Source organism: Aspergillus affinis (genome assembly GCF_023601865.1).
Source record: "Aspergillus affinis strain CMG 70 chromosome Unknown NODE_193_length_43387_cov_85_936597, whole genome shotgun sequence".
NCBI classification, from domain to species: domain Eukaryota; kingdom Fungi; phylum Ascomycota; class Eurotiomycetes; order Eurotiales; family Aspergillaceae; genus Aspergillus; species Aspergillus affinis.
Window position 1 is genome coordinate 9837 of NW_026515974.1, and position 26420 is coordinate 36256.

General features: G+C 35.2%; 3 protein-coding genes across 3 annotated transcripts; 1 reads left to right on the top strand and 2 right to left on the bottom strand.

The window, feature by feature from the left end:
- Positions 1-3922: 3922 nt before the first annotated feature.
- KD926_003703 (hAT family dimerization domain-containing protein) lies at positions 3923-4948 on the top strand (the record flags this gene model as incomplete). The annotated part of the gene is made up of 3 exons (XM_053094940.1): positions 3923-4271; positions 4338-4836; positions 4924-4948. The coding sequence occupies 3 exons, from the start codon at positions 3923-3925 to the stop codon at positions 4946-4948; spliced, it is 873 nt and encodes a 290-aa protein (XP_052950340.1).
- Positions 4949-9556: 4608 nt separating this feature from the next.
- KD926_003704 (transposase) lies at positions 9557-10801 on the bottom strand (the record flags this gene model as incomplete). Its single annotated transcript, XM_053094941.1, has 1 exon — positions 9557-10801. The coding sequence occupies one exon, from the start codon at positions 10799-10801 to the stop codon at positions 9557-9559; it is 1245 nt and encodes a 414-aa protein (XP_052950341.1).
- A 311-nt stretch (positions 10802-11112) lies between these two features.
- Positions 11113-11505, bottom strand: KD926_003705 (uncharacterized protein; the record flags this gene model as incomplete). The annotated part of the gene is made up of 1 exon (XM_053094942.1): positions 11113-11505. The coding sequence occupies one exon, from the start codon at positions 11503-11505 to the stop codon at positions 11113-11115; it is 393 nt and encodes a 130-aa protein (XP_052950342.1).
- Between the last annotated feature and the right edge of the window lie 14915 nt (positions 11506-26420).

Here is a 26420-nt window from a genome sequence, read left to right on the forward strand (position 1 = left end):
CTTTCTAGTATTTAGAGTCAATTTTAGACGATTATAAAATCACTTCAAATAGTATAATATTATAGTACTTTTCGATATAGTAATTGGTGTATTTTTACAGTAAAAAAGAGAGCATATATATTTAATTCACCTAATCACAGTTATAATCCATATAACTTCAGTATAGATCTATTCTTTCAAAGTTCTATAACTGAATATAAGTACTTAATAACTATTCTAAGATATCTATAGATGTTTAACGTTCAATAGGGGAGGTCTTTTTAAAGGTTTTAAATTTGTAATTATAGATATTTTTAATAATAAATTTAATTTTAGACTTTAATCTAACTGATTAGTTAGTTCTTATATAACTGATTATTAAATGATTAAATGATATTTTTGAATTAAAGCCCTCTAGCTACCTTTTTTTAATTATTATAAGTAAATATATTATAAATACTTTTATAAAAGTGATATAGATTAATATATTAGTGATGGAAACATATAAATTTTTGGTTGGAATTTTTTGTAGTACTATCTGAGGGTTTATAGTAAGCCTTTTAAAAATTTAATAGGTATTTATAAAATTTACGCCATTATTCTTTTTAATATAGTTTTATATTAATAATTTGTATATTAAAAGAATCCCTAGGGATAATATTTTAAAATATATAAGAATTATAATGGTTTTAGTAAATTGTAAGATTATCTCTATAATCTATGTAGAAACGGAAGATAAATATACAGTTTTTATAGTTAAATTTACGGGTATCATTTTAGTTTTATAATTAATTGAAAATTATACGTTGCTTTATTGGCCCCTAGAGATATATATATTAAAAAATAGAGAATTTTATAAAATTAATTTTTTTAACTATGGGTTTCGGGCAAATAGTCTAAAGGATTATTAGTTTATTAGCTACAGACATATGAAAATATTTAAAAATATTATAACGGTTTTTTTAGATTTTTATATATTTAAAGATACCAAAAAAATTTAGATAATAAAATTATTTAACTAATTGGGGGAAATAAATTTTCTAATTTTTTTAATTTTTTTTAATTTACTTTAGTTTGGCCATAATATCTGTTTACATTCTATAATAGGTGTGTGTGTGTGTGTGGATTAAGCGTTATAATAAGAAAAAAAAATAATAACTAGTAATATATGTCACGGTGCAGACCTAGGGTGCCTGAGGCACCTCCTCGGCGTAGCCCGGAACGCTATATTATCCGTTCCGGGATCCGCATATCTCCCGCCTGCCTGAAGATCCTGTTGTAGCTCTTCGAGCTACGTCTTGTCTATAAGCCTGTAGATAGCTTGACCCTGTAGCAATTCAGAGATATTGTGAACTATTAGCCTGCCTGCCATTAGCTCTACTACCCCGCCAGCCCGCACCTTGACAATATACGGATTATGATACCTTTCTATAATAGTAATTTTATGGTTTAATCTATAAAGTAAGGCCTTAGACCAATATAATTAGACCTGTGGGTCGGCCCACGATTTGGCCCATTTGGCCCATTTGGCCCCTAGATATGCATAATTAATATGCAAAATATCCAAAGTTACTGGTATATTTTATAGCCGTCTCAATTTTTCGCCCTTAGCTATGGCAAATTACACAATAGATTACGACTTACTCTCGTCTAACTCAGAAATATATAACTATCTAGGTGTTAATGATTGAATGCATCCTTCTGTTCTAAGTATTAGTTTTTTGATATCTTGATGGATATAATTTTTTGTGTAGGTTTTTCAGTGTTATATAACGGAGAATAGAATGGAGAATAGTCTAATATATTTATAAAAGCTTTTTATTATATAATCTAGGCGTAGGAAGTAGGTTAAATTCATTTCAAGGTACACGCAGAAGAGTGAGAAAAAAGTTATAGATCCAATAAAAACTGGGGGGAACGCCTTTGCTCAAATTTCGAAGGCCAGTGGGCCGGCCAAGAGGCCATTAAATATGGGGCTAGGAGATTGATTAGCCAATTATCGCGAAAGATATCGGACGTGTTATCTCAGGCTGTCTATGTAAACTATATTTAGCATACTGCATTATCATAAGTGCTCAAGCTATCTGAAGACTGCAGTTTAACTAAAATATAGGTTTACTCTCTCCTCTCTTATAGTAAACTATGATCTCTCTTTCATTTAGGATCATTAAGCTCTTTCATTAACTCTTATCATGTCTCAACTATCAGATATCTACTCAGTACCCCTTTCGGAGAGTGGCGAATTTGATAATTCATCCTATCTTTTTTCCGAAAGTATCGCGCCCGAACTTTCTACAAGCCAAATAACTTCCTTTCCTTTGCCTCTCTCTGTTCCCTCATCTCTCAAGCGCTCTACAGATCCAGCACAAACTTACGTTATATGCGAAGATATGAATAAAGAGCAATTCGCCGATTGGTGGATTCAGACACAGAGCGGGCACTCTGAGCATCAATCTACTTTCTGGGATCGAAAAGGCCAGCGAGCAGGTATATGGGCTGACTTCGAACAGGTTGCTCATTTTGTTACTGGGCAACCTAAGGTAATGTGTAAACACTGCGGAGCTATTTTAAATCATCCAAATTCTACAGTCCATATCAAAACAGGGACAACGGGGAAACAAGGAACGACTGCCCTACGGAGACACCTAGAACGGGTAATATGCAAAACAAAGGGTCATTCAAGCATCCGGAACCTATTACAGAAGCAGGCGAGTCCTTAGTTAGATTAACAGAGTTCTTAGATAATAGCTAACTTTTCTATTTATTAGGCAAAAACCGCACCAGAACCATTCAGTGAGACTCGTTGGGAACACCAATTAATCTCTACAATTACTACCTTACGGCTTCCCTTTGCGACTGTCGAACACCCTGAATTTCTTAAGCTTCTATAACTAGCTCAGAAAGCGCCAATTGCTATAAGCCTTCCCTCTCGAAGAACATTACAACGTCGGATTCAAACAAAAGCACAAGATCAGCAGAAAGAGATACTTCGGAAGCTCCCGCCAAAGGCAAAGCTCTCAATAAGCTTAGATTGTTGGACTTCTCCCTTCCAACAGGCCTTTATGGCAGTGTCTGGCTATTTTATCGATACTGATTGGGAATATCGGGAAGTTTTACTAGGCTTTGAGCCTCTCACAGGTATTCATACTGGGGCTTATTTAAGTACAGTAGGACTGAATCTGGTCGAAAAATATGAGATTAAAGGGCCAATATTAGCCGTTACAACTGATAATGCGTCTAATAATTTGACTCTTATCTCATCTCTGCAAGACTCTCTCCAATCTCAGGGCCTAGGATCTGATACTCTTCTTATCCGAGTGCCATGCCTTGCTCATGTGATCCAGTTAAGCCTAAAGCAGCTTCTTGGTCAACTGAAAGCCAATCCAATGAATGAGAATATCGACACAGTCTGGTCTGAAGAGCATACGAAAATAGCTCGCTAAACGGTAAGAGAGTATAGTATGGCAAATACATTAAAAAATGTTTGATCCTATTACTATTCCTTTTATCTATCGAATGAATACTAATTATACAATCTTTTACTAAGATCCGAAACCTCGCTATCTTTATTAATGCAAGTCCTCAACGCCGCGAATCCTTTCAAAACCTTCAGTCAAATACAACTTTATTCCCAATTCAAGACGTACAGACACGCTGGAAATCGACATTCTTAATGCTCCGCCGGGCTAAGAAGCTACAATCTATCTTTGATACTTTCTGCTCTGAATTTCATCGCACTCATCTTCAGATTACATTAGATGAGTGGCAGCAGATTGATTACTTGATCTGTATCACTTAGCCTTTCTACAAATTTATCACTGCTCTCTCAAAGACTAAAGATGTGACTATTCATACTGTTTTCAGTATTTATAATCGTCTTTTTGATCATCTAGAGAACCGCATTCGCCAGTTACAACGGAAGAAGATCGGATGGAAACAACAAATGCTTGAAGCTCTAAGATCAGCTAAAAGTAAGCTCAGAGACTACTACACGATAACTGACCCTGAGGGTCTCGGTGATATATATTCAACTGGGACTATTTCGGCGCCGCAGTATAAACTTGAATTCTTCCAAACCCCAGATTGGCAGGATGATCAAAAAGACTTTGCTGCTCAATACAAACAAAGTCTCGAAGACCGAATAACACACTACGAAAATAGTGTTTATAATTCTCTCTCCCGGACTAGAGGTATACAAAACGCGAAACCTACGAGTGAGATTGATTTACTACTCGCTTATGATAGTCGGCCTACTGCACCAGTCTCTGAGCTCACTCAGTATCTCAAGAGTGGTAAGTAGTTCTCTTATTATATATTCTTAAATCAAAGACTCTTTCTAATCTTAAATCATTAAATAGGTACAGTATTAATACCCCCGCGCGAATTCTGGAGAGATCATAAGTACAGATTTCCAGTGCTTGCAGCTCTCGCTCGAGATATCCTTTCTGTTCCAGCTACAGGCGCAGGCGTAGAGCGTCTCTTTAACTCTGCGCGTAATATCTGCCACTATCGCCGTGGCTCACTACAATCGAGTACTATCCAGGACCTAATGCTTCTTATGTGTGGTATTCGATTTGATCTAGAAGAGGAGCAGCTTGCTTTCGTTCGAGAGTACGCAAGTGAATCTGAGAGAGAGCTCCAAGAAGAAGAAATGAATGAGCGTACGCAAGATGATATTATAGAGATTAGTGACAATAAGGAGGGCCTTTCGCAATATCATTTGAAGAGGCGAAAGAGTATTGAGCCTGAAGACGAGCCTGAGAACGAGCCTGAAGAGGAGCCTACGTGTGAAGAGGAGCCTGATTTGCCCGAGCAAAATATACAGCGGGTTTCAGGAAGAGTTCGAAGGCGTTCAAGGTTATTAGATGGATATGAGATAGTTTATTTTTGCAGTAATATTAAAATACTCTCTTTCAACTGAATTATACTTATTCTTGTTACAAGGCATTACAGCCAAGAGTTCGCCTAAATTGCATAAATTATGAAAGCCACATGCACACTAATTTTTGCCCTAAAATGGGTCAAATGGGCCAAATGGGCAGAAAATCGATTTTTCGGCCCATGGTCCTAAATGGCTTGACCCATTTGGGCCGGCCCATGGGTTCTGCCCAGGTCTAAATATAATGAACTTATTATCTTTAAAGTAAATGCGTTATTTTAAGCCTATATAAATAAAATTTACGTTTTAATTACAATTAAGTATATAAATTTAATCTTTATTGTTATAAAACTTTAAAACAATTACCTACATTTTACTTTATCATACGTATTATAATATTTTGCTGTATTTAATTTAGAAATTTAACTATATTAATTATTTATAACATACCCGGGATATTTTAATTAACCCTAAATAATTGAATTTTTTAAGTTACTAGCTGCTTACCTTATTTTTTTTAAAAAAAGTCCTAATAAAAATTATAGAAAAAAGAGAAGTAATTAAGGTATAACTAAAAAAGATTAGTGGGATTAAATCCTATTAAAAGAAGATTATAAAGGAAATATAAAAAAATTAAAATCTGACAAAACAGTAATATAGGTTCCGAATATTAATAATTTAGAATATCGATTATGGGCACGCCTTGAGGGAATAACTAATAAATATTAATATTTTAATTAATAATTGTTCCTAACAATATATTCAAGGACTTTATATTCAAGGACTTTATATAATATGAAATTAAAGAGAGTTACGGCAGGCTTAATTAAGTAAAATATATGAGTTACGAAAGCTTGTAAATTACAGGATAATTGAAATAATAGGTAATATTAGGGTCTTATTAGCTATTGGCCTATTTCCCCATGGGTACGATAGTTAAAGAAATATATAATAATAATAATAATGTTGTTACTCCGTTGGGCCTTTAGCCATCCGGTCTATCTCGCTATCTAGGAGAGAAAACCGTGTAGGACCGAAGGGCTTACGGGTAAAGAATAGATATAAATTGATTAAAGCTGTTTAAATACTCTATAATTATAAAAAGGCTAGAAGATAAATATCACACCTAATAATTAAATTTCCTTTTAAAGTTAAGTTAAAATTAAAAAATACGGCTGCAAATATCTTATCAAAATTTACAAAAAGTTTTCTAAATCAGAATATAAAACATTAGACTGTCTTAAAACTAAAATAGTTAAAAGGGTATTTTACCCCAATAAGCCACTAAATAAAAATGAAAATCTAGACTAAATATTTAACAAATTACCAAACAAGAAATATTTGCTAAAACGTATTTCACGCGTGATCCGGCCACCCCCCCTAAATCTCTCCGCTTCAACCAACGCGTCTACTTTGCCCAACCACCATGCCACGAAAAAAACGGATTACGCTCTAAAAGAATGGAACAAGAGGGTAGGATCTAACTTGCAATCCAAGCTTTTATAAATCGCGAGATTCTTTCAATATGTGCGGTAGCGAAAACTTTCGATATACCGCGTGATACATTGCAAAACCGATTAAGAGGTAGCAAATTTCAACAAGAATAACGCAACCACAACTTCCGGCTATCTCAAACTCAGGAGGATCATTTAGTGCAATAGATAGTATCCAGGGATACCCGTGGCTGCCCCCCTAGGCATAATCACGTATGAGAAATGACGAATTTGATCTTCCGAACTGCATCTAATACCCTCCTAAACCTATCAGGTCAAACTGGGTTACCGACAGGCGCCTAGAGCTCAAGTCTAGGTTCTCTAGATGCTATAATTATTCCTGCGCTTTATGTGAAGATCCTAAGATTACTGGGGAGTTCTTTAGTCAACTGCAGAAGATCTGTACGGACAACGGGATCCTAACTGAAGATATCTATAACTTTGATGAAACAGTATTTTCTATGGGATTAGTGGCAACTACTAAAGTTGTTACTAGGTGCGAAATGCCTGGAAAGCCATGGCTTATTCAGCCAGGAAATCGAGAATGGGCAAAGACAATTGAATGTGTTAACGCCAGGGGATTCGCATTACTGACTACTATTGTTTTTAAAGGCAAGATGCCAATCGAGGGATAGTATAGCGGTAGCCTTCCAGAGGATTAACGTATTGAATTATTATCAAACGGATGGAAACCGATAAAATAAGCTTGAGATAACTTTAAAAGACTCTTATTCCTACTATAACTGGGCGTACGGTTGGCCGATATCGATTGCTAGTCTTAAACAGCTTTGGAAGTCATTTAATACCTAAATTTGATGCAATCTGCAAGGAAAATAACATTATTCCTATATGTATGCTTCCTCATTTATCTCATCTCTTACAACCCCTGGATGTTGGTTGCTTTGGACCTTTAAAAAAAGGCATACGGGAGATCTGTTGAGCATTGATCTTATCTCGGTAAACACTATATCGACAAATTCGATTTCTTAGAGGCCTTCCCTGCGGCCCAGCGAGCCAGTTTATCTCCTCAGAATATTCAGAATGGCTTTATAGCAACAGGAATAGCCCCTTTTGATCCTCAACGCGTGCTTGATAAGCTTAATACAAGAGTTTTGACCCCGGACCCCCCTACGGGGACTCGATCTTCTACTACTTCCTCGCTTACTATACCTCGCACGATTCGCCAGCTGCGCCGGAAGGCCTCTACGCTTCGCAGTAATACACGAAATCTAGTTTTTAGCGTGCTTGAGGTATCAATCGCGCGTCTAGAGCAGTTAGAAAGGGGCTTTGAAATGTCCCTATACAGCACGCATTTTATGGCTCAAGAAAACTGCCTTCTACGCTAGGAAGTTGCTCGTCAGCAGCTTAAAAAAAAGCGATCTAGACGTCAAATGTTACCTAATCTAGGTGCTACAGTGCAGGAAGCAAGGAATTCAATTGCATTGAGAAATGAGCAGTTGAATACTACAGACCGCCCTCTTAGCAATACTGTCCCGGAGGCTTCCTCTGCACCAAGAAGGCGTCCACCGACGTGTTCTAATTGCAATACTCCAGGTCATACTAGAATTAGATGTCCTGTATCTAGAGATAATTGAATTATTTTCTAATTCGTTAGATTGGGTTGTTGGGAATAGATTCAATTTGATCGAGCGTATCGGAACTCAGTGAGGTAGCCGGATCACGCGTGGTGGCCGGATCACCCGTGAAGTACGTTATTAGTATTAGTTATTTTATTAAGACTAAATTATATCCAATTAATAGACTGCCTTCTGTAGACCAATTATATTATAATTGACTTTAACGAAGAAATAATTAGTATAAGAATTAGATAAATTTTTATAAAATAAACTTATAGTTTCTTAAAAAAGCATTCTTTATATTTGATTACTTAATATAAGTTATTAATAAATTTTTATTACGCATCCAAAATTAACTAAAGTTTTTGCAAACCTACGCTTGTTAGACCGTTAATGGTCGGTCATCCTTAATCAGCAATCGTACTTAATCCCGGCCGCTTCAGCGGACCTTTTAAATCCTAACTCTTTTACTTATCTTAAATTATTATATAAGGAGTAAATAAATAGTAATACATCCCCCTTTTATTGTCCTTTTTACATTTTTATTTAGATTTTATCGAATGAAAAATTCCTGATTTATTATTTCGTTTTATAAACTTATATTCTTTATTTTAATCGTCTAATATATTCTATTGGATCCTTTCAATTGCTAAATCCAATTATTATAATAATTTTAATCTAATCGTTTATTATTCTACTAATCCATTTCATCTAGAGCTTAATTTCTCTAATTTAACTGATTTACTATCTTTACCCGTTTTTAGTTTATTAAACGTTAAGACCTTCATTAATCTTTTTTTTAACTTGTATTTTATCTTTACCCGCCTTAGCGCTAAGGCTTTCGCCGAAATTATCGTAAAGATCGTTAATTTCGTATTATATTTAGTTTTTAAATTAATTAGATATCAGATTAGCGTCTTCTCAAACTTATACATTAAATTAACATTTTCTATCATCTATCAGAGTTATAGCTAATCATTAAACTTAAAAGTATTTACTATCTAGCGTACTCGATATATAGCCGTAATAGAAATATTACTAGTATCTATATAGGGAGTTGATCCTGCCACACCCCCCACGAACCAATAAGGGTTAATTCCGCCCTACATACCATCACGTGACCTTCGTGGCCCAGTGGTTTTCCGTGTCACGTGATGGGCGATAACGAGAACAATACATTACACGATACTACATCCAGTAGATCATATAATCATTCATACAGAGTCATAAAGCCTTGCTTAGAGGTCATAAAGGCGTGATTTCGTCAAGACATAAGGTCGTAGATTCAGTAATACTCGAACTGACTGTCCTGCTTGGACCGCCGAGTACAACCACTGCGTGTCTGCGCTGGGGCAGTAGTTAAAACATCAGGAGAGGATGGTGCAGGCGGAAGAGAGGAAAAAATAAGAGCAGACGAAGCAAGAGGTAATAGAGATGATAGTATAGCTTCTTCTTGTACTTTCCTAGGGCGTCTCGTAACCTTGTGTTAAACTAATACCCGTTCAAATGCAGATAGCTCACGTGAAGACAACGAGTTGGTAGATACATTATTTGGCCTATTAGAGCGTCTTAGTGGCTCGTCCGTTGAATTCTGAAGATCTGACCCTGAAGGAGTTGAGGATGGTATCTTATTTAGTGAGCCGGCTGGCCGTCCTCGAACGGACTGAACTATCCAGGGTTCCAGTACAATTGTACGAGGATCCGGGGGAGGTATCAGCAGCAGGATACAGATACCACTGCGGATGGAAGTGGCTGACTGATAGGGATTTCTGATGCTTCATATGGTCTTCAATAATGTGGATACATGGGATTCCCTGTGTTGCTTGGGTGTTACCCGTACAAGCCTCTGGTATAGGCAATTTCTTGTCCCCCCGTAGCAGGAATTTGTCATAAATTGATAATACCTTATAAAGGGCAAATTGGGAGATTCGTGTAAGGACGTTACCAAAAAGAGATGACCGGAGCATTCTAAGTGGCTTTTCAATATTTTCATGGTCTATCTGTATTTGGCAGAGGTTGTGCTGGTGGCAGATTGATCTCTCGAATGACTGGATAACGTAAAGATAGTCAGCAATTGAGGTGCCTAGATCTTTCTTTAGGCGCCAGTGGGACGCCTCTCCACGTGAGGTTGAGCGCATATCAAGGTGGAAGAAGTTATTGGTAAAACACTCTAGAATTTGAGGTTTTGTATCCTCATTAAGCCACTCCTTCTCGATGTAGGCAAGCAAAGGCTGAAAGATCTCGTTATCATACTTATCTTTAAAAGCCTGCCAGCATGTCATTGCGTCACTATGTGTAGGGGCCTGGATAACCGTCATAAACTTAGGAAGCATCTTTTTCAAACGATCCTCGGTATCCTTATTAAGCTGCTCATTTGTGTCCTTATCCTTGGGGTCTGGGGCTGTTGGGAGGGACTGGATTAGCTCCTTATGAAGCAAGGGACGGGCTTTTGTATGAATATTATTCATGACATGCCAAAGACAGATCATGTGGTCAGCCGAGGGAAAGACCTTCTGGCATGCGTTAATTAAAGCACGCTCTTTGTCAGTTAGAATAGTCCGTGGTAGAGAGAGCTTGAGGTGTTCATAGACAGCCTTTAGATTGGTCAACGCAAAATTGTATGAAGGCTCTTTTTCGTTATACATAAAAACGAAGCCAACAAAGTATGTAGTTCCTATAGACGTAACCCCATTGATATCCAACATCGGCATCTTGTAGTTATTCGTTTTGTAGGTACAGTCCATGATGAGAACGTACGAATGGTCACGAAGAAGCTTAAGACATGAACGATGGATGCAGAAAAGACCGATAAGATGATTATCTGCATCTACAGCATGGTTGAACAGCCAGCTATCGTCTTTTGGAAGGCCCATTAGCAGTGCTTAGATTGGTGACCGGCCATCAAGGAACTTGTAGTACAAATTCTGGCGTAAGTTGTAGATATCACGTGAAATGAGACAGTTTACTTGATTCTGTCTAGCTGTATAAAGAATCTGGCGTAGTTAGATCCTAGCATTAAGCTGTTGTTGTATTGTTTCTGACTGTTTATCCAGCTCAATCTTCCGCAGAGAAGGATGTGTTTGAAGAGGTGAGGAAACATAATTATAATTCGGGTTTGTGACTTCAATTCTCCAAGTAGAAGACTCTGGATCTCGCTGAATAATCGTACGGAATGGACAATTAATTAGACGAGTACTGCACTGCCGGGAACGCTTTGCTTCATTGATTCTAACTCGATAATTTCCGCCACGATTGCATTGTAGATAACGTGCTGTAATCTCGTTGTCTTTCGAGCACGCTTAGAATTCTTTGTAGTCAGCGCATAGCCATGTTCTTTTGTAAATCTGTTGATGAAGGTCATGGCATCTCTCTCATTGGAAAATACGCGATCAGTCGGGGGAGAAGGAAGAGAAGATGAAGATAATTCAGAGGTAGTAATAGTGAGAGGAGCAGCTGGAGTGTCCGACGCATCTGGCAGACCGTCTTCAGGGACGATCAGGGAATTAGCAGTATCGAACAGGCCTAACGACCTTGCAAGGAGCCAATCAGCGCTGTCATCTATAGTGTCTGATTCCATGACGATGATGACGCTTTATCAGACGGACGCGTTGGTGTTAAGGTAGGTAAGTAAGTAGGTTGGTAGGAGTCGTGGCCAACCGATGTCAGACTTCATACAAGCCCTGAGAAAAAGCCCTGGCGCTAGTCCATATTAGGAAGGGGTGTGGCACGAGCGAGGCGGGTGTGGCAGGATCAACTCCCTCTATTTAACACGTTAACTTTATCTTTCCTGCAGATCCATTGAATTATCCCAGGAGATGCCCTATAATGGTCTGAAAACTGGGATAACCGACTTTTTGACATAGTGATAAGAATAAGGGGAATAGGGAATATAGGAGAATAGAGAAACTTAGAGAGACTTAGAGAGTCTGAAAGACTTTTAATTTTATCTGGGTTTTGGACTTGTAGAAAAGAAAATCGAGAGGGGCCTTACTCTAAGGCGATAAGTTAGCTTTTAGCCAACATAATATAATGCTTGGACCGCAATAGGATTCAGGACCGCGTAAACCTGTAAATGCCTCTTTTCATAGTAGATAGTCAAACATCAGGCTATCAGCAGAATTCTAGCCTCGTAACTATTTATTGATAAGAATAATTAAGAAATCAAGCAATTATTTTATAAGCTTTCTTACTGAATCACTATAAAGTCTTTTTTGCTACTTTTTTTTAGGAGGACTTGGAGCGATTGTAGCAAGCTACATGTTGAGAAAATATATATTTCCCAGTCGAGTTGTATACCTAATCATATTCACGAAGAATACTGACCATAATCACATAAATATGCTATAAGAAAATTAAAATCTGTTATTATAATATATATTGTTAATATATACATAACGATTTCACATTATTTCATTCGTAGTAATACATTTTCTCGTGGAGTTAGAAGAGAGTCAAGACCAAAACAGTGTTTAATAACGGTAAGAAGAAAGGATGAATCATCAAATTATACAGCCGAAAAGAGCAATTCTTAGCAAAATTATGCATTTGCGGTCTTTAGTAAGTTCAAAAAGGACCAAAGACCGCACCATTCCGAGGCTTAGCTACCAGGCATACCGAAAAACCCAAAAATGTAATATTTATTAAATTTCCACGCACCTAAAAATACCAACTAATAGAATAATCGATAAAATAACTAAACAAATCACCCAAAAAATTGGTTCTTTTAAAATTTTCTGCGACTAACTTCAACTCCCTAAAATATCTATATTTTATCGTTAAACCCTAAATTAAACAATACACCGAAGAAAAGTAAAAAATAACTAATAACATATAGACTATAATAACTATTTTTAGTAGTAATTCCTGAAGTTTAATCTTTAAAGTAAAACTTTATAACAATATTATAGAAATCTTTTTACCCCAAAATAAATGTATTATTCTAAATTTATATAAATAAAATAAAATTTAATGATATTCTTACTATAATTAAACGCGCGGATAACCCACTATCTCCCTATAAACAGATCCTAAAAATAATAACTTACATGATTGACTGTAATCACTATAAAAACCTTAAGGGTTAAACGTTGAAAACCTAATTATATCAATCATTTTCATTTATAACATATCTAGGATACCCTAACCGATCCTAAATACGTACCGCAAATAGTAAAATCCTTATTAATTACTAAATAGCTCCCTTATTTACAGAAAGGGGCCCGATTTTAGGTTATATAAAAAGAAAGAAATAGATAATGTATTTAAAGTCAGCGGGGCGAAAGCTTTATTAAAGGAAAATTACAAAAGAAATAGAAAAAAATATTAGGTTAAAATAAAAAATCGAAATTATCCCAGCGCAGGGGTAGCAGTGGGGTCTAAAATTACAGTAACTTTAAATAATAATTAAAAGAAATGTATTTTAACAAAGTTTTTATTGAATAATTTTTCTTTTTTAAATACTTATAACTCTATCATTGCAATCGGCCATTTAAATCGACTATTTTATTTATAATATTATAACTAGTTAGCGATATACTTAAGAACTCTTTAAACGATATTATTGCTATAAAAAGCCTCTGCAGGTTTAATGAGGTAAAATATAAGAGCTAAAAAAGCTTATAAATTTTTACGTAAATTCAATAGCTGATATATACGTAAATATAACAATTGAAGATATATATCTGCGCGATTAGAATCTATAAAGGTCAACTGAAGCTTCAATAATTCTATAAAAATAACTTAACGTATTATGCTGCAACCGCAAATTCCAGCATGGCCCCGTACGGGTGCCAAGATGGAGGATAATGGAATCAATCAATCAATCAATCAGTCTATTAGTATAATAATTAGTAAGGATCAAGATATTTAAGACCGTCTACTGCAGATGGGTGCGGGTGGTAGAGGAAACTGCAGATACTATATATGTAGGTTGTCTGGAATACGGAGTCGGTAACAATATTCTATGATACGGATATAATAATAGATAAATAAATATATGGGAAATTTGGAGACTACTAAGAACTATATTATATTAAAGTAAAAGTTTTAGATTATCTGCCTTTTTAGACTTACGTTTTAGTCTTTATATTTAATAAATTTCAACTGATTTATTGTTATTGCCCAGTTAAGCTTACCCTACATAAAAAAAAAAAAAAACTTTACCTATTTTTATTTTAGTTCTTACTCCTATAATATAGTACCCTAAATAAAATATATAGTTACAAAATATTTTTAAAATATATATCTAATAAGAAAGAGAACAACTTTAATTGAGACTTACAGTTAAACTCATTTATTTTAGTCTTCAGTAATATATTTAGAGCTTAAGTATTCCAAATATCTAGTGTTGGGCCGCTTATCCTTCCTACTGTAGTTTAGTGTGTCACCTGATCCGCACAGTAGATAGTTCTCTCGCAGCTACGCTGCATCCTGAGGAATTCAAGCATCTTTCTCATCTTCATCGCACCGCGATCCTGAAAGTTACTATTTATTATATTTCAAATTTTTTTTTTTAAAAAAAGGCTTTTTTTATTAATTATTATAATCGATTTGGGTTTTAATTGCGAGGTATTGGAACTTTAAAGCGAAAGTATAATAGTTCTTATAAAGGGAAGCGCTAAGACACCCCTCGTGACCAGGTGGCTTAGTCAGCCGTAGGTGCCGGCGCTGCGCTGCGCGCAGGTAGACCTCACTACTTTCATCCCACGTTACATACATATTTCAATGTAAGATACAACTACCATACTCGCCACTATCAATTCAACAGCAGTTTTATTATCTTTCCTACTTTACCGGCCGCTTACCTCGTCTACTTACCTCGTCCGCTTGCTGATCACCAAGCGGCCTTCTCCCTTTCTGAATAACTACATTATATGATCCGGCCTAGCTACGTCAGGCCTAGTCAGGGACCAGGGCTCAGGTCTAGGGGCATACCTGTCTCACTCTACCACCTTGAGCGACCACTGTTACGGGGTCGGTAGGTAGGTGCACTTCTACCACCTTTATAAAACCTGTCACGGGCTTGGCAGTGGGTAGGTGCGCTTCTACCCGCCAAGACCGTTTAGTAGGCCCGTTGGATGTTTTACCAACTGAGCTACTAAAAAGACCAGAATACCAAGTCAACGACTTGGTACGTGCATCGCTCTATATAGTGGTTCTTGGTCAGTTTGCCAAAGGGATTACGGGGAAATCGGAGTTTTCAGTATTTTTTTTTTATATTAATTTTCATAGGATTAAAAATAATTTTTCTCTTTCCTAAAAAGGAAATAAGCTCTGAAGATTTTTAACACATTTTTGAATGATTCAGCGTGGGATTGTTAGCTATCCGGTCTTGGTGGTGGTGGTGAGGTCCCTACCTGTTAGTTATATTTTACGGCCGCAGTTCACCGCCTAAGCATGTGTCCCGCCGTCCCCTGTTGGGGCAAAGGCCGCCAGGGGGTAAGCCCTGGGTGTCTGTAGCTATCTGTGCTCTAATACATATAAAGAGACTCTTTGGCGCGTTTAGATAGCTGCTGTAATCAAAAAGATAGTCTATACTAAAATTCTTCCCAAACAAAACCCTATACTAGGTCCCTAATCCCGCGGTGTTGCAGTTCCTTAAGATTACCACTCCCTCAAGTATATCAGATTTTGATAGTATAGAGGGAAAAACAACCCAAACCCAGAAGAGAAAAGGAAAAAGAAACCTCCACAAGTATAAATAGTTGTAAGTTAGAAAAGTAATAATAATCCTACTCTTAAGAAGCTCCAAGGAACAGTGTTATTGAGGTTTCCCAAAAGAAATCTGTATTGTCGTAACTTACGCAGAGCGGAAGTCGTAGGCCCGTAAACTAATAGAAAGAAAGGTAAAAGCCGTACGGCTAGCCGGTAAAAAAAGTGAGACAACAATCGAAAGGCATCAGTATCTGTTTATGGAAGGCTAGCTCTCCCATGTTTGGCGCAAAGCGTTCGATCGGCTTGGGTCCGGGGTCACTGTGGCAATCAAGTCTATATCCCCAAGGGATGGTAGGTTCACAAGGACCCTAGAGTGGTCGCTCTGCTCTTGGCCATTGCTACTTGGGTAATGTTACCAGGCTGCACCACGAGGTGGCAGAGTCGGACTTCGCAGCCCGAGGTCCCCACCTGCGCGCTGTGCAGCGCCGGCACCGGCGCCTGACTAAGCCACCTGGTCACGTGGGGGTGTGTCTGTAGCGCTTCCCTACCGTATATAGCTCGATCGCTCAACTTTTAAGCTTAATTATAATTATTTTTTTCATTTTAGGCCTTAATAAGCCTCGATCTACATCAGTTCTATTAATTTTTAATTAAAAGTTTAATAATCTGTTCACTTCCCGACTTAAAAAAGTTACTATATTATAACCAATAAAATTAGTTTTCAATTCTAAACTAATTAATTGGGGTAAACTAATTTAGTATCTTTAAAGTTTACTATGGTAAATATTTCGGCCACTATATTAAATTCTAGACAGCTAACAGAAACTTTAGATACTATTACAATTAATTTCCGAGCAACGTAAAATATTTTAAATCAGATTCTCACCAGTCAAAAAACTATAAAATAAGATTTTAAAGTACGCATAACCTATATTAAATAATCCTGAAATCCATTAAACTTATAATCGATTAGTTTAATATAACTTAATTAGCTCAAACTTTTTTCAATTAAAATCCCTAACGGATTTTACCTCACGGATGAAGATTATTTAATCAAATATCAATTTTTTTTTTCAATAATTACCAATTAAATCCACCTCTTGATTAGTAATTTCTTATTTCGTTTAATTAACCCAAACAATCTACCTCACTATCGATTAATAGCAATAGAAATGAATCGTATACCGGAGAGTTTTAAAAAACTAAAGAAATTGGTTTTTTCTCTCTGATAAGCTAGATAATTCTAAATAATTTAATTTTAAAGTTTTTGTATACTTATTATTACTAATATAAATATATATTACCAATATTTTTGCGTATAAAGGTAAACTTATAAATAAAGTTACATTTATACACTAATATGTTTGTTGGCCAGTTTTCTCATTCTTTTGCTAAAAAAATTATTTAATATATGCGAAATTTTTAAAATGTTTAATTTCCGATAAATTGCTCATATCTAGAACGTATTCAATCTTTTACTTTAGCAATATATTAAGTCATTTATTCCTATTACTCTAAGAATTAGGTCATCAAGAAATTTTGTTTTTTGCCAAGTCTTACTGTAGTAAAGTAGTTTGATATGGAATTTGAATCTGATCTTATTGCTTCTGAGCTTTCCGAGGACCCAATTAAACCCCGCAGTTTAAATTCAACGCTCCGACCACTAACGGACCGTTTCTTCATGTCAGAAAAAGAAACCATGGATTTTATTAATGATTTTACCAGGCAATACGGCTACGCTTTAAAGACAAAGAACTCTAAAAGAGACAAAAATGGAAATGAAATTCGGGCCCGATATCTCCAATGTGATCGCGGCAGCATTTACAAAGGAAATGTATATAAAGCTAAAAGAAAGAGGCAAAACAGTATACACCGAGAGAATTGTCCCTTTCGTGCAGCTATCAAACGTAAAGAATCTTCGTGGCAAATTGAAGTTATTCATCTTTTTTGCACACATCAAACCTGCCTTAATTTACTACAAATGAATTCATATGTTTTGCTTATGGATTGCACGTACAAAACCAACAAGTATAAAATGCTAATGCCTGATATCAATGGATGGGGTAACTGCAACTAGTTATACATTCTTTATTGGCTTTGTATTCGTTCATAATGAGCAGTAACGCTCATATGATTTTGCACTTAAAAATCTATACTCAGCTAGGCTTGCAACCTCGTACAATCATTACTGATTACAGACAAAGAAAAGGCTCTCATAAATTCCTGTGAAAAGATCTTACTACTGACAACCTCATCTGCTTCTGGCACATTGTTAAAGCTCGCTTCTATCTCCGCAAAGACTTGATTAGTTGTACAACAATTCTTCGTTAGCATGACAACTGTATAAAAACAAGAGACCAACAATGAACTACCAGTCTCATTATTTTGCTTTCTACACCCCTTTTTGGTAACGTAAACAAAAAGATATCTCATTACGCATTAAATGAGTCATTCAATATCTATCACTCTTATATTAATCAAAAGCGTTCTATTCTGGCTGAATGTACCGGCATAACGCGAGAGCTATATTAGGGATTCATTGCATTTACGATATTCAGGAATGTATCAATTCAGAAAGGCTGTTGAACATTAATAATTTTTTTAACAATAGTTTCTCTACAGTCCTATTGATATGTCTCCCACAGACTTTCGAGCGATTGTTTTTTTTCTACATGTTTTTACTGCCGTATAGGGCAGACCTACGAATACACCTTTCTTTACTGCAAGATCATTGTGACGAACTGACCCGAACCACTATATAGAGCGATGCGCGTACCAAGTCGTTGACTTGGTACTCTGGTCTTCTTAGTAGCTCAGTCGGTAACCGTCCTATACAGACCTACTAGACGGCCTTGGCGGGTAGAAGCGCACCTACCCACTGCCGAGCCCGTGACAATCATCACGAGTAAGGCATCCCTCTGAATTCGAGAGTGTTCTTGCTCAGGAAAAGGCCCCTAAATCACCTAGACGGCCCAAAAGGAAGGCAGTAAGCCCGCTGTCTCTATTATTACTATCATTATTTGTCTCCTTACCCCTACAGCTGCCTCAAAATTCAACACTCTAATACAGTTATCACTTCCGGTACAATTATTTTCGTCTGATATACTAGTAACGGCCCCTGCTATATCAAGAATTGGTCATGTACTCAAGCGAGTAAGTTAAAAAAATGATAAATCTGATTATTATCGATTTTTAAAGAAATGGAAAGAGTTTTTCTCGTCTCTTAAAAGGAAATAAGCTCTGATTGTTTTTCATTGCATTTTTAAATAATATAACGCTGGATCATTGGCTATCCGGTCTGCTACTGAGCGAAGCGCCGGCACCGATAGATGACTAAGCAGGATAGTCACGTGGGGATATGCTAGGAGCGAAATAGGTGTATCTGTAACACTCTTCTCATTAAGATAACTTATATTAGCTATTTTTAATAAATAATTAATATTAGTTATCAATAGTTAATATTCCATTTCTGATGTTAGCTATTTCTAACAGAAACCAAAAAAAGTATTGATTAGTTAGTGGATTAATTAAAATAATTAATATTTTACTTCTAGTAATAACTACCTTTATCGCGCGGGCCAGAGAGATGGCAATTAATAAATTGGTTAAAATATTTAATATTAATTATTTTTTACTATATAGCTAATTTTGCCCTTAATGTTATTATTTTGCTTTAAAGCGTGTTTAAGTACGTTATTCGAAGTGAAGGGGATTTTCACGTAAATAAAGAATAATTAATTTTGCAATTGATAGATATTCCTAGCCGTTGAGTTAATTTATAAATAAATAATATAACAGCTTATCTGATCTTCGCGCAACCGGTAATTTTGCCTATGAAGAGATAAAAAAAAGCAAACTTTTTTATATTAACGTAATAAGATAATCGTAAAAAATAAGAGAAAAAATAAGAGAAAAAAATATAAAAAAGATGAGCTTTTTATATTAACGCAGTAAAATGATCGTAAAGAACGGGAGGTAAAAGAGGTAAGAAAAAGTGAGTGTCACGGCTAGCACGTGGCCGTGATCACCAGGTTACTGCCGCAGTTATGACCGCCTGCCAGATGTGGACTAGCGTCTGGTGAGGTTATTCCACAACACCACGAACCACGACCCGGTCAATATTTTCCTCTCCATGCTTAGATTTCTGAAATATAGCGCCAGATAGTTAAATGAACGTCTGTTTAGGCTTGCCGTCTTAGTGAGCTTTTTTCATTAACGCATTGAGATGATCGAAGGGAGCCTGATTTAATCTGAATAGTAATATATTAATAATAACTTTGAATAAATTTTATTTTTATTTTTATTTTCTATACTTTAATTTTTCTTTCTTTCATCAATAATTATTATTATACCAATAGTTACTGTTATTAGAATCTTAATTATTTTATTAAAAAAAATTAATAATTTTTACGGTAAGAATCCGCCCGCTTAATAATAATCATATGTTAGGAGGTGCGCTCCTGGCACATACGGGTGGCCAAAGGTCAACGGAAGAGCCCTAGATCGTAGGCCTAGGAAGATCGCTTAGGAACGCATATGATCCAAAGTAGTAAAAATGCGCTGCTGGCCCCTGGTTCCTAGAAGGTCAGCAATCAGTCTCTGCACAGATTAGATATTACGTTCTAGTTGGCCCAAGGACACAGTATTCGGCCTAACATTATATATTTAATAAAGTTAACTGCATTAGTAAATGTTAAACTAATATAAACGATTTATTACTTCCGCACGACATACATTTCAATTTCGATTCTCTAAATAATACACACTATATTCACAATAATAGTTTTAAGAACAATTTATATAATAATTATTATTTTAATTGCTAATTTTTCTTTCCTTTTCCTTACTGGGTTCTAATATCTTTATAAAAACAAATATTCAGTAAATAACTATTTAAAGGATTACCTACTTTTAATTTTCCTTCCATAATTTTAATACAGTTAATATTACCCGTAATGTCCGGTTTTATTTATTTTATTTTTGTTTTTATTTATAGGTTTTTATTTACCTTTACCAATAACCAAATAACCATACTGCCGATATCAATATTATATTATAATTAATAACTTCTATTAACACCTTTACGGATCCGCTTGCCATAGTACTGCTTTAATGGTCCAAAACAGCCTACATCAAGCGGTTGAAGCTTATCTGAGGAGTGTAGAGACATATAAAGAGGAATAATCTTCTTTGATATGCAGAATTGATCAAATTCAAGAGTTGCATGGCTTGAATGGCCATTAAGAATTAAGAGACGGTATTGACCAGCAGTCTGTAAGGCAGTATACTTTTTAAAGACTTTTTAAAGCCATTCAAAGCTAAGACCATGATTTGTCTATCCATTCTCACTCATACTAATGCGATAGTCTTTAGGAATAGCTTCATACCACGGTGATTGGTGCATCTTTCCAGCAAAAATAATATGTAGTAGTAAAACAGTACCAGCAGCATTAATAGTAACTATAGAGGTTACCTATTTCTTATTCCCCGGCTGGACTGGTCTTGCATAAGATCTTCTAACTTTATGACCACAGATTACTTTTGCAGTTGAAGCTATTCCCATTTGAAAGCCAGTTTTATCCATGTTGTAGATATCATGTTCAAGGATCCCATATTTTTGTATAGTATTTCGAACCACTTCGAACCATGGCTTTATAATCTTAGGGTCCTCGCATTTTGCTCGTTAATCATTGGGAATTTCGATCGGATATTTGGTGATAACGTTAGGTATACCGATTACCTATCGATCGATCACTAAAGAAGAGAGAGAGTCTTTGGATGACTTCATTTTTGCAGCGAGAAGAAGCTCACCAAGACGACATACGCTAATAATTGTAAAAGAAAAGCCGCGAGAATCTATATCTAGAATCTACTTCTTTAGAGTGAGCTCTCTGTATCAGAAAGCTTTCTTGAATTGGCTTCGATCTTGCTGCGAGATTTGATACCATTAACACGCGTTTTAAAGGTGTCAGGTACAACATCAAAAGCCTTTGCACACTTCTCTTTTGATGTAAAAAGACCTTTATCAAAAGTTTCAACAGCTAGCTGCATTCTCTCGTCTATAGATCGCGAATCCATATCATACAGCGTTGAAAACAAAACTTTAATTCGTTGACTTGGTCGAATACGCGGGCGCGTTTTGGTGTGATGGTGGATCGCCGCCAGCTCGGTGTCCGATTACGTTACAGACAATAATTTTTAATAATATTAAGAAATTTATTTTGCGACTCTCAATTGGAAAATCTAAAATATTAATTATTTTACAGTTTAAAAAATGAATATAGATCTTTATTTAACTCAGCAATATCTTTTTTTAATTTCTGTCAGTGAGTCGCCCACGGAATCATCTTATTCAATCTTTTAAAAGTCTAATATATCTGAAATTATTAAAAATCCAATTACCAGTATTAAGGAATGACAGTAATTAATTATTTAATAACTTTTATAACGTTATTCAAAAGTTAAAAACATCGTAAATTAAGTTATCTACTATAATAAATAGTAATAACAATCGTTAAAAAAGTCTTTAACCAAATCTTTGAATTTTAATAAAATTAAAAACCAACTTATTAAAATGACTGTTAAAACAGAAAAATTAAAAAATCGTTATCTCAGATTTTTTTTAGATCGTTAGAATTTTTTAGTCCCGAAAGACCTTTTAGACCCGAAGACTATTATAATAGTATAAATAGTTACTAGAAGACTGAAAAAACCAGTTTCTTTTAGTTAGATCTTATTTTTCCGGTGTTTATTAACAGGAATTACTTAAATTATTCATAAAGATATTAATATCTTTAATAATTAATAAATTGCGCAATATAGTAAAATTCAAGAATAATAAAATAGTTCGTTTAAATATGTTTACGCGAAACCGCCCAAAACTAGTTTAATATAGAGTATACTAATCTAAAAAAAGAACTTTGCGTACTGATATTATTAGAAAAGGCTAAATCTATACGTTTAAATGCAGATTTCAAGTAAATCTGAATTAAAATAAATTTTAGCTTCAATCTATAACATTTATTACAATATAAAGTAAGATAAATATTTAATAACTTTCACTAAAGAAATAACTCATTATATTTAAAACACAAATCGTTTGAAAGTTTCATATGATTAATCGTTTTTTAGAATAAGCTAGTTCCTTATATCTAATAATATATTATTAACATAATAAGACTACTATTCGTATAGATTTTATAAAGACTTTAGAAAAATAATAATTTCTTTAGTAAAATCTCGCCGTAAAATTTAAATAAAACTAAAATAGCAATAAATATAATAAAAATATTAAACCATTATTTTAAAGATCCTCTAAAGACTATCCTTCACTATTAATTAAACATTAGACTATATCTAAGATTGAATATCTAATATCCTTAAATGTCTCACTGGATACCTTACCAATATTAACAATCAACCCAATATTAGTAAGATTTCCCGATAACGTAATCCACGGTCGAGTTGCGCACACGGTGGTGTTGCGCACCTTCGCCGCCACCTCAAAATATCCAACTACAACACTTCTTCAACGCGTCATTATCCATTTCCATCAAATAAAAATGCCTCTTTCTAAAGAAAATCTATTTCAAATGGCTACATCAGCCAGCTATTGAAAATAAAAAGATCCAAACCAAACGAGAAGCTGTACCTATATCTGGAGAATCTGAAGCCACTCTTCGCAATCGGCTTAAAGGAATGAAATCACGGTTAGAAACACGCGCCAGTGGTCATAAATTAACAGATTTTGAAAAGACTCTTATCAAGCGACTGAGTCGCTTGATGCAGATAAACGTGGCTTTTCAATTCGGCCAGAGTTTCTACGTAGAATGGTGCAGATTTTGCTTCAATAACGTATACGCGATTCTACTGCAAGCCTTGGAGTCAATTGGGCTTATTCCTTTGTTAAATGCCGTTCTGAACTACGTTCAAGATACAATCGAAGAAATACATATTAGCGGGCAAAGCAGGAGATTCCAAAGATAATAAGACCATAGTTTGAGACTGTACGCGAAGCTATTCAGGAACATGGCATACATAAAGATAATATCTGGAACTTTGATAAAACTGGTTTTGCAATAGGGCTCTGTATAACCTCCAGGGTTATTACTGCAGTGGAAAGAAGTGAATGACCTCGCACAGTTATCCAAGGAAACCGCAAATGGGTACAATCATTGAGTGTGTAAGCTCTAAAGGAATTTCTATCCCGCCAGTGATTATCTTGAAAGGGAAAGAACATTAGGCTTCTTCGTATCAAGAACCTAATCTTTCTCAAGATTAGAGACATACTAATAGCGCAAATGGCTGGACAACAGATAAGATAAGTTTTCGCTGGCTGAAAGAGATATTTGAGCCTTATTTAAAACGCTACACAACTGGCGCGAAGCGATCACTCATTCTTAATAGCCATTCAAGCCATCAAGACGCTGAATTCAATGATTTCTGTACAGAGAATGCAATTATCTGTTTTTGTATGCTTTCACATTCATCTCATCTTCTTTAATCACTGGATGTTGGTATTTTTGGACCGCTTAAACGCGCGTACGACAAATTAGTTAAAGGCATGATAAAGGCTGGAAACAACTATATTGACAAACAGGATTTCTGATACCTATATCTTTCTGCACGTGAAGCAGTCTTTACTTCAAAAAAATTATGCAATGACTTTGCGGGAGCTGGTCTTAAGCTATTTAATTAAGACTGGATTTTTAAAAAAAAATACCTTTTAACTTCGCACACTAATACTACCATTACGTACTGAAGGCTCGATATAATCAGCTTTTTAAACACCTTAGAACTCTCGCCATATTGATCGTAAGGTTCAAAGGCTACAAAGAAGTCTTCAAAAGAAAAGAACGCTTTGTAGCAGTTCAGTCTCTCATATTCAACATCTTGAAAAAGCTGCGCAAATGGCAATAAATACGAACCTTCTTCTTCAGCAAGAAATAAAGGTTCTACGAGCTGGAAGTGAGCAGAAAATAAAGAAGAAAACAAGAAGATGCACGGTTCTAGGAAATGATCTCTTTATATCTGTACAGGAAGGTCGTGACCGCATTCATCAGCTTGATACGTAGCTTAATGAGCAGGTTGATAAGCCGTGTATACGCCTGTGCCTCGCCAACGCGCTCCACCACGCTGCAGTGGCTGTGGGACTATTGGACATACTATAAGACGCTGCCCTAGTAAATAGTTATTTATTTTATTTTCTATATATTCAAATTTAATGGTGTTGTTGGTTGCAAAGCTTCAAAAACATACTGAGTGGGGCGGAGGTCCGCAACTCGGCCGTGGATTACTTTAGCTTTTAGGTTTATACAATATTAGCGTTTTCTATACTGAACGTATTAAAATAGGAGTTATTAATAAAAAAGTTTAGCGTACTGCTAAAATATTGATAGAAATTAAGCTCTAAAATCGCTTACTATAGAAGGTATGTCTACTAACGCTAATTTCTGGCGCTTATTAAACTAACATAATTTTAGAAATGTTAGTATTCAAATGAGGCTTAGTCCTAGTACGTATTAGCCATAATAGTTATAAAATAGGGCCTAAAACTAATATTAAGGATGTAATAAATCTCCCTACAAATGTATATATAACGTCAAAACTAAAGACCCTAAAAAGAAAAAAAAATTTAATTAATCTAATGAAATATAATAATTAACAGAAATCCTTTTCGCAATTATTTATTATATTACCTTATCATATAGAATAGATCCTTTCCGTCTAATATCGTATATATATAATCTTAATATTAATATTCTTATCTTTAAAGAAAATGATTTTAACAATAATAATAATTATATATATTGTTTAAAATGTCGAAAAATTATACGAATTAGAAAATAAAAAATATCTCAACTCTTTAACTAATATTATTTTAACTACTAAAGTTTTTAAAGAATCTATTACTATTTATTTAAATTATCTAATTTATTTTCTCTCTAATAATAACGTATATTGTTATTTATTAAATTATTTCTTTAAGTTAGAATCTCTCGTTAAAACCTTTATAAACCTTACTAATATTATTAAATTACTTATTTATATAGAAATTCAATATTATATTACTGCTAAGGTAGGATTAAATTAAACCGTTTAATTTATTAAGGTTTACTTTAATTTAGGTTGCTTTATTAAAATGATTGAAATATTTACAAAATCGATCAAAAATACTATCATTAATAATAAACCTTTTAGTATTACTGTTCCAGGTATCGACTTAATAAAGTCTCCTTATTGAGATTATTAATTTAATAAAAAAAATTTAAATATATAGATTCTTGTCAGGGTCCATATATATAGTACGTTGACCGAATGGCCTGCTGGCTATTCATTGAGCCTTTTTGGCATGTAGTGCAGTGGCAAAGTCAACAGACCGGTCGGTGCCTTACAATTCCTCAGCAAAACTATATACCCAAACTTATATTATATTATTAATCTATCGTAATACGAGCGGCATGGAACGCAGGGCAAGTGGCAACACCACTGTCCCTGGACATGTCGGGAGCCTTCGATAACGTGATCAAGACTAAGCTCACTGAAATACTACGCAGGAAGGGAATGCTAGAAGGTATTGTTAGCTGAATAGAGAGCTTTATGACAGACCGCTCAATCATATTCATATTTGATAAAAGGGAGTCAAACCCAGTACCCACTAGAGCAGGTATCCCTTAAGGTTGCCTTATATTACCTATCCTCTTCCTGTTCTATAATTCTGACCTAATCGGCTCATGTAACCCGACCGACCTAAAAGCCGTCGAGATTGGCTTCATTGACAATGCGAAAATGATAGCCTAGGAACCGATTACGCAGTCTACCTGCCGAACTCTAACTATA